Source organism: Ambystoma mexicanum, chromosome 6q (assembly GCF_040938575.1).
Source record: "Ambystoma mexicanum isolate Mex_15411 chromosome 6q, UKY_AmexF1_1, whole genome shotgun sequence".
NCBI classification, from domain to species: Eukaryota; Metazoa; Chordata; class Amphibia; order Caudata; family Ambystomatidae; genus Ambystoma; species Ambystoma mexicanum.
This window is the reverse complement of record NC_090937.1, coordinates 1,098,925,417-1,098,938,267: the sequence shown is the minus strand read 5'-3', so window position 1 is coordinate 1,098,938,267 and position 12,851 is coordinate 1,098,925,417. Positions and strand designations below refer to the sequence as shown.

The 12,851-nt window shown below is 49.1% G+C and overlaps 1 protein-coding gene across 3 annotated transcripts in view; it reads left to right on the top strand.

Moving 5' to 3' along the window:
* The window catches only part of FIP1L1 (factor interacting with PAPOLA and CPSF1), a 708,522-nt gene that overhangs the window by 287,014 nt on the left and 408,657 nt on the right, over window positions 1-12,851 (top strand). For all 3 annotated transcript variants that reach the window (XM_069631658.1, XM_069631656.1, XM_069631657.1), the window contains exon 5: window positions 9,712-9,776. In XM_069631658.1, the coding sequence (XP_069487759.1) occupies window positions 9,712-9,776 (65 nt within the window). The remainder of the gene's footprint in view (window positions 1-9,711; window positions 9,777-12,851) is intronic.

The window sequence follows — 12,851 nt, the reverse complement described above, 5'->3', positions numbered from 1 at the left end:
CGGGACCTTCTGGGGTTCCCCCTACCAAGAAAAGAAGGATCCACCCTCCTCCTTTTCAGCCGTCGCGCCCCTTCCAGCCCTCCTCCCCGTCCACCCGAGGGGATGATACGGGGATTGACACGGCAGCGACGGGTACGGACGACGAGGTATACGACGAGGATGTACCGTCGTCGCCTCCCACCAGGGCTTCTCCGCCCGACGAGATTGGATCGTTCCACTCCATGATCGCCAGGGCATCCGAGCTTTTCCAACTCTGCCCTGAGGAGAAGAAGGAAGGTTTCCTTTATTAGCGGCGCGAGGCCAAGAGGAAGACGGTCCTCGCAGTGCCTCTATTGGACGACATTTGGGATGAGGGCCTCACCCTCCTCAAGAACCCTTCCACGACGCCAGCTAGAAGAGACCGGTACGAGAAAAAGTACCGGGTCCCGGACACGGCCCCCCTGTGCCTCCGGGCGCAGCCTACCCCGGACTCTGTCGTCTCCGCGGCGGCCAGGAAAAAAGCGGGGGGGGTGCGGCCTCCACATCGACTTCCCCACAGGACGGCGAGGGAAAGAAATTGGACGCTATGGGACGCAGAGTCATCTCGTCTGCAGCGACGTCGATTAAAGCTGCCAACGCCTTGGCTATCGTGGCCCGATACGACAGGGAGCTCTGGTACAAACTGGCTCCCCTGCTGGACTTCTTGCCGGACGACAAGAGGGCAGAGGCCCTGGAGATCCTGCAGGAAGCTGAGGTGGCTTCGGACCACGCCATTACCGTTGCGACGGACATCGCCGACACTGGGTTCCGCCAGTTGGGCAACGGCGTTTGCCTTAGGCGGCGTGGATGGCTCAAGGCTACGGACTTCCGTCAAGACGTTCAGACCAGAGTCCTGGACATGCCCTTCGATGGGAACAACCTGTTTGGGAAAACGGTGGACGATTCCCTTCAGGCCATTAAAGCGGACACCGAGACGGCCCGGGCCCTTGGAGTTCTGCAACAACGACGGACGCCCTTTCGGAGCAGCGGAGGCAAGGGCGCCTCCAAAGGTTCCGGCGGCGGTTTCTCCTCCTACCGTCAAGCGGCCCGCTCGTCGTCTCAGGAGGCCTACAGAGGACGAGGCAAGTCTGGCGGACCCCGCCGTCGTCGCCAAGGACAAGGCGGCAAAGCCTCGTCGAAGCAGGATTGAACCGGCCGTGGGGTCGGGCCCCCACCGAAGCACCCCGGTGGGAGTCCGGCTGGCGAGCTTCGTCAGCGTGTGGGAGTCCATCTCCACCGACCGTTGGGTGCTGGACACCTTGGCCCGGGGCCACGCGCTCGAGTTTCAAAGAAAGTGTCCGCGCGTCCCCCCCGTGGCCAGGAAAGAACTTCACGTCCCTCAACTTCTCCTGGAGGTAAAGGCGATGCTCAGGAAGGGCGCCATCAAACTCGTCCCAAAGAGGCTTCGGGGCTCCGGAGTTTACTCGAGATACTTCCTCGTGAAGAAGAAGACGGGGGGATGGCGCCCCATCCTGGACCTGCGACGTCTGAACAAGTTCATCAAGGCGCAAAAGTTCCGGATGGTCACCCTCCAGCACGTCCTGGGTCAGCTGGAGGAAGGAGACTTCCTGTCGTCGTTGGATTTGGAGGATGCCTACTTCCATATTCCCATCCTGAAGGGGCACCGAAAATTCCTCAGGTTTGTGGTCCAAGGGCGTCATTACCAGTTCAAAGCCGTCGCCTTCGGACTACGGTCGGCACCCAGGGTGTTCACCAAGTGCCTCGCACCGGTGGCGGCGCAGCTGCGCCGCGAAGGGATCCAAGTCTACCCCTACCTGGACGACTGGCTCATCCGAGCCAAGACAAGGGAGCTCGCCGTGGTTCACACGGCAAGGACCGTCCAACTTCTCACGGACCTGGGATTCTTCGTGAACTATGCCAAATCCCACCTGGTACCCGCGCAAGACGCTCTGTTTCTGGGAGCGAGGCTCAACACAGTGTCCCTTCTGGCCTCCCCGTCGGAGGAGAGGACCAGGACCATCCTGGGCAAGGTGCAGCGGATGTTGGTGACCGACGCGGCCAAGGTGAGGTCCATCAAGTCCCTCCTCGGAATGATGTCTTCCTGCATCTACCTCATTCCCATGTGCAGGCTCCGGATGCGCCCATTGCAGGAGTTCCTGGACGCGCGCTGGATCCAAACGACGGGCAGCTTCGAGGAAAGGATCACACTCGACGAGAGTTTCCGACGAGCGATCCGGTGGTGGGGCACCCGCGTGCATCTGACGGCGGGCATGGACTTCCAGACCCCAGCCCACCAGGAGACAGTGACCACGGATGCCTCCCTGGAAGGGTGGGGAGCGCACACCGAAAATCTGCACGCAAGAGGCCTTTGGCTCCCGACGGAGAAATCCTTACATATCAACGTCCTGGAGCTCCGTGCAGTGTTTTGGTCCCTCAGGTCCTTCCTTCCGTCCCTCAAGGGCAAGGTGGTGAGGATCTTCACCGACAACACCACCACCATGTTTTACATCAGGAAACAGGGCGGAACCAGGTCCCCAGCACTGTCCAAGGAGGCGCAGGACCTGTGGCATTGGGCAGTCGCCCAAGGGATGTTTCTGGTGCCGTTTCATCTGGCAGGGATAAAAAACACCATCGCCGACTCACTCAGCAGGGAGCTGCGCTCGTGCCACGAGTGGGAACTACGGCAGGATCTAGTGGATCGCCTCTTCCGACGGTGGGGTACACCCCAGATCGACCTGTTCGCGACGGCGACGAACTCCAAGTGCCGGAGGTTCGCCAGCAGGTTTCCCCAGGCGAGGAGCATGGGCGATGCTTTCTCGTTCCCCTGGGAGGGCCTGTTCCTCTACGCGTTCCCTCCTTTGCCACTGCTAATCCGGCTCGTCGACCAGCTCAAGAGGTCACGGTGCAGGATGATCCTCGTCGCACCTGCGTGGCCGAGGCAGATATGGTTCCTGGACCTTCTGGACTTGTCAGCGTCCCCGCCAATCAAGCTGCCGGTGGACGCGGATCTGCTCTCCAGGGAAGGAGGCGCCATCCTCCACCACGACCAGAAATTGCTGAACTTGCAGGCCTGGCAACTGCAGCGCTAGAGTGGAGGATACGACATACCGGCCGACTGCAGAGAGGTTCTTGCAAAGGCCAGGGCGTCCTCGACTCTTAAATGCTACGTACACAAATGGAAGAGGTTCTCTGTCTGGTGCCACGCACAGAAGATTAACCCTCTACGGATTACGGCTCCCCAAGTACTGCCGTACCTGCTGACGCTGGCCAAAGCTGGACTGGCACACGCGTCCATCAAGATTCATCTTGCTGCGATCTCCCGATACACCAGAACCACGGGGCGGACGTCCTTGTGGTCTCATCGTCTGGTGAAAGAGTTCATGAAGGGACTGTTCAGATCGTTCCCGCCGGTGAAGGCTCCAGCCCCGGCGTGGGAGCTCAACGTGGTGCTGACCAAGCTCATGGGACCTCCGTTCGAGCCTCTGCACTCGGCCCCGTTGAAGTTTCTGTCGTGGAAAACAGCGTTTCTTGTGGCCATCACCTCCGCACGACGGGTGGGAGAGATCCAGGCCCTTTCCTGCAAGGCCCCGTACTTGACTTTTCACGACACAAGGGTAGTGCTCAGGATACACCCCTCCTTCATGCCCAAGGTACCGTCGGACTTCCACCTCAACGAACCCTTGGTGTTGCCTGTATTCTTCCCGTCGCCTTCGTCGCCGGCTGAGAGAACTTTGCACTCGCTGGATGTGGCTAGAGCGCTGAAGTTCTACGTGGACCGCACAAAGTGTTTTCGGAAGACGTCACAACTCTTTGTGAACTTTGGACCTCTCAATCAGGGGAAGGCTCTCTCGAAGGCTTCCATTTCCAGATGGCTCTCCGGCTGTATCATGTACTGTCATCGGTTGGCAAACCGACCGCTGCCTGGCCGTCCTAGAGCCCATTCCACCAGAGCGATCGCAGCTACCACGCCGTTCCTTTCTGGTGTGCCCCTGTTTGACATATGCAGGGCTGCTACGTGGAGGTCGACGCACACCTTCACGAAGTTCTACTGCGTCGATCGGGATTCCAGGGAGGAGTCCAGGGTCGGCCAAGCAGTGCTGCGCAACCTGTTTGCTTAAGGTGAGCCTGGTGAGGAGGTAAGAGATACTTAATGTTGAGTTGTTGTATTGCTTAATGTTGAGCCTGTTGCCACCTCCCGTGGTTGTGCATGTGTATACTGCATGTATTCTTATATTCATGAGCATGTGAATCCATGCCAGACCCCATGCTGGAGAAGGAACAAGTTACTTACCTGTAACTGTTCTCCAGCATGGGTCTGACATGGATTCACATGCAAACCCTCCCTCCTTCCCCTCTGCGGCTCTTCACTTGGTCATACTGCCACTTGCGTGCTACCAAATCTGAGGATGGCTGCCAGGGGAGGGGCTTAGGGAGCGGGCAGTCATTGGCTGGGGGCAGTATGACCCAGAGATCAGTGATTGGTTACTACTAAGAAAGACAGATCAGAAACGAAACTGATGGTGATTTTTCCTTTACCGAGGATTCGCAGCCTGACGACGGAATATTCATGAGCATGTGAATCCATGCCAGACCCATGCTGGAGAACAGTTACAGGTAAGTAACTTGTTCCTTACTGTACTAACATTTCTGATGATTGTATCTGCTTAGATTCTCATGCGCCCACCCTTGTTCCACCCCTTGCCCCTCCCCCCTGCTCGGATGGAAGGAACATTTTACTACTGCTATCTTTCTTTACTCGCTCATGATGGCCGTAAGACTCCCTGAAGGCAGAAAAAATACAATCGGCGGGACCTGTTAGAGATAGTGTTACAGACACGCCTATGCCGATGTCCCCTTTTGATCCTCGAAAGACGAGATTCAATACTCTGTGGTTACCACTAGATATCGAACTATATGCACTGCATGTGAATCTAAGGAGATGAATCAGAAATGCTATTACGGGAAGTAATGCATGTCATACACATCACATCTAAAATACAGCAACTAACATTGAATTGCAAATGGAATCCATTTATAAAAGGAACAATAATGCAATTGAGTATTTTGTTCTATGCTTTACATATCAAGCCCAGAGTAATGTCAGTTAAGGTCAATAACATGACTTTTTTATGTATCACCTTTGCAGCATTGAGTTACGAGGGTAAGTTTAAGGTTCGACAGAACACAGCTAGCAACTGTTAATAACCAGTACTCTCCAAGAGGGATATAGACAGTTTCCCAACTCTGAAAGTGCTTAATTATTCTATGGAGGATGAAGCATTGCCAAAGCCAGTAGGATCACAAAGGTTGACCTTTAGGAAACCAGGACAGCCAAAGTGAAATGGACAGTTCCAGTTCTGATGATCTTCAGACGAAAAGTTTGTTTACCAGTCAGTGGTTCATGAAGAAAACACAGGAGCTCAAGGGGTGCCCTGCTGATAACACACAGGCTGTTAGGCTTGCACAGTGCAGTTAAGGTGAACGCTCAATGAAAGGAAACGGCACTTCCCAAGAAAGGAAGCACCGAAAATGGCACCAGGTAATTACAACCCAAGCCCCACAGTACCTTGAAGATCAAGAAGAAATTGCAGCTTGCTTCCTTCTAGGTGCTATGCTCATTCTCCTTGTTTGTGGTGACGAAAGGGGGACCTTTGGCGGGCTTCTATGGCAGCACTCTGGAGAAGGGATTGGCAGTAATGGGTTCAGCTCACTTGAGCGGCTTTGTGGTTTTGGTGTCTTTCTCAGCGCCAAGTAGAAACAAATATTGACAGTTGGATTCTCTTCCATTACTTGGTCCTGAACGCTGGTGAGAGGACTTTTGGTGAAGAATTCCTGCCTCTTGAGGTCCACATGGGTTCCTGCAAACTTTCAGCTGGATTCGATCTTCGTAAGATGATGCACTCTATAATGGTCCAGGCACCCTGGGTATTGGTTTTCTGCAGCCCAGAAAAGTCTCAGTAAGTCGGGGGGGGGGGGGGTGAAGGGGGGAGCAGCCCAACGGCCCAAAATGAATTTCTTGAGGCTAGTTGGTCTCACCTTCATACATAAAAATGATGTAGGGATAGTCTAAAGTATAATGTAGATTGGGACATGCAAAAAGTAATATATTGTTATACCAATAGTATCCACTATGCTGTTATCAAAAAAATCTAATATAATTTGAATCCGTTTCAATTATAGTGTATCCTAACAGCGGATATCACAATTATTTTGTGCCACTCTAAAAACTGAAAACACTCCTTTTTTGAAAGAAAATATTTAATGAAATCTTTAAGAACATAAAGCAACCATCAGTTGTACATGATTGGTGAGACAAATTCCAAAGGTTTTGCTTTCTAAGAATAGCTTAGAATCAAAATCACAGCAAAGATAATTATACAAATTTGAACAGAAGTACAACAAAATTAAATTTTTAAAACAAAATATTAGGCCAAGTTCAGAAAAATCAAAAGTCATCAGGACACATACATTCAAAATAGATTTGAACACAGAGAAAACAAAGCAAGAAAAACCTTATTAAATAAGCACAAAATCTTTATGGAGTGAATGTGAATGCAAAGGAGATAAGTGAAGAAATTAAAGGAAAAAAATTAAAGGAAAAAAGGGGGGGGGAAACACTGCGGCCTCAATTAGTATTGCAGATTCCGCAGTTCCATAATTGTTGGTCTCACCAGCTTAAGGGAGGAAGTAGTCTTTGGTGGATCTTCCCAGTCAATTTAAAAACGGGTTCAGCACAGCTGGATTGCTTCACCGGTGCTTCTGCGGTCCTGGGAGGTGCTGCTGTTGTCACTGCTAGTCTTCTGCTTCGGATTCCTTATTCCAGTGGTTGACTCTGCCTGTAGTCCCAAAATCATCGCCTTATATTCTGGAACCCATTAATTCACTCTTATGGAGTTTGAACTGGTTTCAGCCAGGCATGCCTACAAAGGACAGGGAAGTTTCGGGCTCCTCCCTAATTTCCTGCCTTCCCAGACAAAATGGAACTCCTTCCTACAATGACCAATGCGAGCAGCACAGCGTTCCGCACACTTTGGAGAACAGCGCTGTTCTCTAAAGTGCGCCATTGTCCTTGACGGAGGGAAGGAGCTCCATTTTAAGAAATGAGGAACACTGAATAAGGCAAATGGACTGATGTGCTTTGATTAATTTTTTTAGCCCAATAATTAAGGTCACAAATTGGAAGACAAGAATTTGCCATTGAGGCAATGGATGTTTTGGGAATATTCCATGCTCCTTGGAGTGTTTTGACAAGGAACAGCCTTTGACTAAGTGTGAATTTGAGTAACTATTAAGGTTGGATTAACTGTTTTCAGGTTAAAACGTGCATTGGCAAACCATTTAAAAGAAAGGCTCATCAACTATATACTAACCCTTGATTTTTTTTTTAACACTATGGCAAACCTTCCTGACGAATGGCTATTGTTTTAAGGCAACAGATTATCCAAGTAGTGTGATCAATGCGCTACTCCCATGGCTATATAGTCAATTTTTTTTAGGTGACATTTGGGCTACTGTCACTTGGTAAGACCATTGCTGGCTAAACTTCCCTCTTTAGCCAAGGTTAATAAATTGGTAATAAGATTTCGAGGGGATTGGGTCCTCCGACGTATTCCATATCTATGACAGGTAATCACCACAGCTGTGCTGATTACCTGTCATAGATATGGAATACGTCGTCGGACCATCCCATCGAAAGAACGTTACCAGGTAAGAAAGTAACTTGTTCTTTTTGCTTTTATTGTTTGTCCTTAGCTCGTTGAAGTCTTATCCCATACCCCATAGCTTATTTTAGTTGTGTTCCATATCTTCTCACATAGAATCAACTAATCCGAGCTGGTGAGAGTGGGTAGGGCAAAAGCAGCTGCTGTGTGGAGGAAGTAAAAGCACAGATCGTGCTAGGCCTTGAAGACCCTCCGCATATGGAAACTAAGGCACATTCACCATATACTAGTGATACGACAGACACAAGGTTCGATTTTCCAAGTACTATGGTTTATTGCAAAGTATGCTCAGTCGGCCGACTGGGTCGAACGTCTTGCAACGCGTGTCACCCAGACCTCCTGAGACACAAGAGAACATAATTCAAGCAGTAACATATATACAAACAGGCAATCTTTGAAGGCACATCAAAACTGCCCGTAATGTATCTTCTAGATCTAGGGTTTGGTGATTGACAATTATGACAAATATGACACAATATGACAAGTTTCTTAATCTAATTATACCTATTTTAGCAACAGTTGCAGACACAGTTCTTTGTTATAGAGAACATAAAGCACTTGATCAGCAAGAATATCGTGTTCGCGAGAGACACATTCCAAAGCACGTTATCTACCAGTTTCTATTCGTGTACTAGGGGTCAGCCTGTTCTAAGGAAGCTACGCGAAGGAGAACCGCTAGAAGAGTATAATTCATGCTTTAACTGCCTATTGCTATAGCTTTAGTGAGACGGGCCGGCACCTGGGCCGCTGATTAAATGCCGTTTCTGCTTGCATCCAAGGACTTTGTGATGGAGGAAAACAATGTATTTCTGTACTGTTTGGCATTCCTGTCTGGGTTGATCTTTCAACATGCAGGCTGTGGCCTCGCATCGTGTATGAGCTTTCAGAATCAAATACATTTTGCAAAGCATTTTACAGAAAGGACAAAAGCATATGGCAGATGTTACACAAGATGGACGCCCTGTGGGTATACTGACAATTCTGTGTTTGCGATTTTGGTCATATGATGCGATTGGCTTCCGGCCAACATATTATACATACTATACATGGTTAGGGTCGTTCCTGGACTAACAATCACACTTAAATGAGCACAATGATAAACAAAATTGCTAAATAAATAAACTTAAAGAGCCCCAGAATTGGGCCTTAGCCTGTTGCTGCAATGGAGCTTGTTCAGCCACCATAGCTTCTTACAAAAGGTAAAACCGCTTGGGACAAGCCTATGACCTTTGCCTGCTGCCCTAGGATATCTACAGAAGTAGGACTGGCAATTGGTTCTGTTAATTAATGTACCTATTGGAGGCTTGGGTTTCACCAAGGAATAGTGGGAGAGGTGTGCCAATGGCTATTGGCAAGTTAAATTCTGTTTTTGGTAAAAGTTTAAAGTGGGAAACTAACACACAATTCTGTTTAGAAGCGCTAAAATCCGAGGGAGGGGGGAAATCTGACTTTATATAAAACTGATCAAAATACCCTTGGGTTCAGGACAAAACCGTTCCTTGTAATGCCAGTTTTGGGTCCAGACAAGACAAACTCAGACTTTGGACTCGTATTAAGTTAAATCTTTTGCTGACCTGGTTGACTTCTTGTTGAATTTACTTTATCCTGCTTCAAAAAGTGAGCACAAACCATGCAATTTGTTTGGTTGGTTCGGGTTTCAGCAAAAACCAATCAAGTGACAAAACTAGTAGAAATTTCTATTTTAGGCTAAGACTACAGGAGCCAATATACCAGACTGGGGCCGTATGCTTAGAACATGTGCTAGTCAATTGATGCAGAAGAAAATGTAATATAAATGAGCTAATGCTTTACTAAGGCATGATTGAGCGCCATTTTCAAAGTAGACACATACGAGAATCCAGTGAATGTGTCTATGAATTTTAGTACTGTTTCAAAACGGCTTGAGCATTGTTGTATCGGTGATTTGCAAGACCCACTGGGTCTCTTGCTGCTTTGTCTTTTTAATTGCATTTTTATCTATTTAATTCTAACATTTGTGTTGCAATTTTAGGAGCTATGGAACAGCACCGGTAAATCTGAACATCAAGACAGGAGGAAGAGTTTATGGTGCAGCAGGTAAGATTTGTGTTTTTAACTTCCATGGAATAAGGCTTTTCTTTTACTGACATCCTAGTCTGCATGAAAACTGCACTCCCCCAGCCCCCTACCTATTAACTAGTCATAATGTATTATGCCTTCCCAATAATATGCTATCTGATTATGTAATTCTTGTTACGGAATGAATCCTATGTATCCCCCCTGTACTCTGTAGTATGCCTAATCTCTTGTATATTTGTCATGTATATCTTGTACCTATGTACCCTGTAACTAAGTTGAACATATCTTCTGCGCCCTGATGCCCCGGGGGTATGGTGCGCATTATAAATAAATCAAACAATTCCTAGGGCCCCACATTGTTAGGAAGAATTCTCAGAAATGTCCCAATTCCCTTCTACCTTGGAGACCCTCTGCTCTTTTTGCTGGACTTTAGGACTTTACATTTTTATCCTGGAGAGTGAGAGAACCTTTTCCCACTCATGTAGTTTTCTTTAATTTGAACATTTTCTTTTGGTTTTGTAGTCTGACAAACTCAGACATCATCGTTTTACATTGTGACACACTGCACCTTCAGTGCAGTGGCACAGGGAAGTCTTTCAGTTTTCCCAAATGTTTAAATACCTTCTCTTGGATAAACTGTTTCCAAGAGCAGTGAAGCGAAATTGATCTCGCTTACATTTGTAACTTTCTAGACCCAACACACACTATCTTATAATATGGATCAGGAGGAGCTACATAGTATCCCCTTTGTCTAGTTTCTCATGTAACATTTGTTTCTACAAATAATGGCTGGTGGCAGTAGTTTACTTTTTCCTACCATTGAGGTTTTCTAATGTGGCCTTCAGCTGCAGTAAAGCACCTATGGGGTGCCCATTTTGTCAAAATGGCCCCTGTCTTTTTTTGCCATTTCTTGTTTGAAATGTCCTTGAAATTTACTCTGCGTGCTAAACCAGGTTTGGTCCCTTTGTACGTTTAGTCTTTGTCGGGCTTCAGTGTGTCTGGCAGGGCAGGAAGTGAGGGAGGTGACCGAAACTCCCTGTGCTTAATCTCCTTGACAGGAATGCACCCTAGGGTGATTTGCTGGCCATCCTGCTGTGAATGACAGCTATGCTGCGAATGAATGGGAGACACCTGCATAAGAGTAGGTATTTTGCTTTGAAGGCAGTTGACCACTGGATAAAGGAATCCGAAGAAGAACTTGGAATAGACAGCTGCTGCAACTCCTGGACCGTTGGTTTGCCCAGTGAAGCCCTGCTGCAGTGCTGAAGGTGCCCGAAACTCTGTGCTTAATCCCCTTGTTTACAGGAATGCACCCAAAGGTGATTGACCGGTTGGCTGTCCTTGGAGGGGAGGACAGCCAGCCTGCTGTGATTGACAGCTAGGTTGGAATGAATGGGAGAAACCTGCATAAAAGCAAGGGTTTTTGACTTGGAAGGCACTCTACCACTGGGCGAAGGAATAGAACTTGGAAGAGACGCCTGCTGCAACTCCTGGGCCATTGGTTTGCCCGGTGAAGCCTTGCTGTGGTGCTGAAGCTCCAAATTAGTTTTGACTAGAGAAGCCCTGCAAGGACGACTTCTCCCCTTGGGTTGGTGGGACCAATCGACCTCCAAGACTAACTCATCTGGACCTCTTTTGGAGCTGGCTGTACTTCCATTGCTGCTACAGGAACCAAAATGTCAGGGAGTAACGCCAGACAAAGTGCATCGCTTTTAAGTCGGACCCGAGCTCCTGGAAGATCCTACGCACTCCTTTGAAGCAGCACTGACCAACCCTGAGCTGCTTCAACATTGTTGGACCCCAGATGTGAGGAAAGTGTAGTGGTATCAGACACTGCAGTGGTATTTGCTATAGATGTGAGGAAATGAAATTGCGAACTACCGCTGAATTGAAGTTTGCCCATTGCTGCGGCCGACCTTGAAATTGTAGTGCAGGAGTCCCCAGACGGTCCTCCCTCTTGTCCCCACGACTGAGGCTCAGGATCTGCAGAGCTACACAGGAACAGAAGCCAGCTGGAACCACTTCTAACCAAAGGTGCTGTAAAGTTGAGAGAACTTCCCTCTTGTTGTGTAGCCTAACTTGTTCTCAGTTGAGACTTGTCTTGCCATTGGATAGTCGCTTGCAGCTTTGCCCCGCAAGCCTCCCAGCTTGTGGCCCTTCAAGTGAATCTTATTTCTACAAACTTTTCTATAAAAAGAGTGCAAGACTTTTACTTTACTGCAAGAAGATCTTCCGCTTCCCTAGACTTTGCTCAAATAACATTGGCTGTCCTGGCTACCTGAAAGATTATTCTTACCTCAGACTTTGTGCATTTTTTTTTTTTAAATACCTTTTTTTTGGAGGTTTTAACACCAACAAATAACACAAGGTGTCCGGGTCTCTTGCCCCTAGCCCCCTTGCAGAGTCCCAAGAAGCATAATTTACAAGCATCACATTGGAATTACATTCTCTGAGCCAGACAAAAGTTGGCCGCCATACAGTTTATCTGTCTGCAGCTGCATATAGTGAATGTAATACCCCAAATTTCAATGGGGGGTGCGCATGAAGGGGCAATGTTCTGACTTGTACCGGCAATCCGAGGTGAGTGGAAGTGTCCCGTGAGCATCTGACCCCATTTTTAACATAGAGAAGGTCCCCCAAGGCCCTGCTTAGCCCGCTGCTGCCCGCTCTCCCTCCCGCATCCCTTCCTGGTTTGTGAGCCCGCCCTCCTCCATCCCCGCCCATTGTGCAGTGATTGGTCCGTGCAGTGTTCTCCCCATCCCAACGCTCGTTGCAGGCCCCACCCCCCTCGCTTGTACCGGCAATCCGAGGTGAGTGGAAGTGTCCCCGTGTGCCCTGTGTCTCGCGTGCAGCCTCCATTTCCAACCCACCCGCCTCCCGATCCTCCCTGTGTACGTGATTGGTCCACATTCTGGCCTAACTGAAACCCCCAGGCCAGCCCTCTGCCCGGCAGCCCCCTTCGGCTAAGGGCCCCAAGGCCAAGGGCGGCAACAACATTGGCGGCTCCAAGATGTGTCTGCAGGTGTCCGCAGGGAACGCCAAGGAAGCCAACAGACACCAACAAAAACCGTGAGTGTGACATGGGTGGGGAGT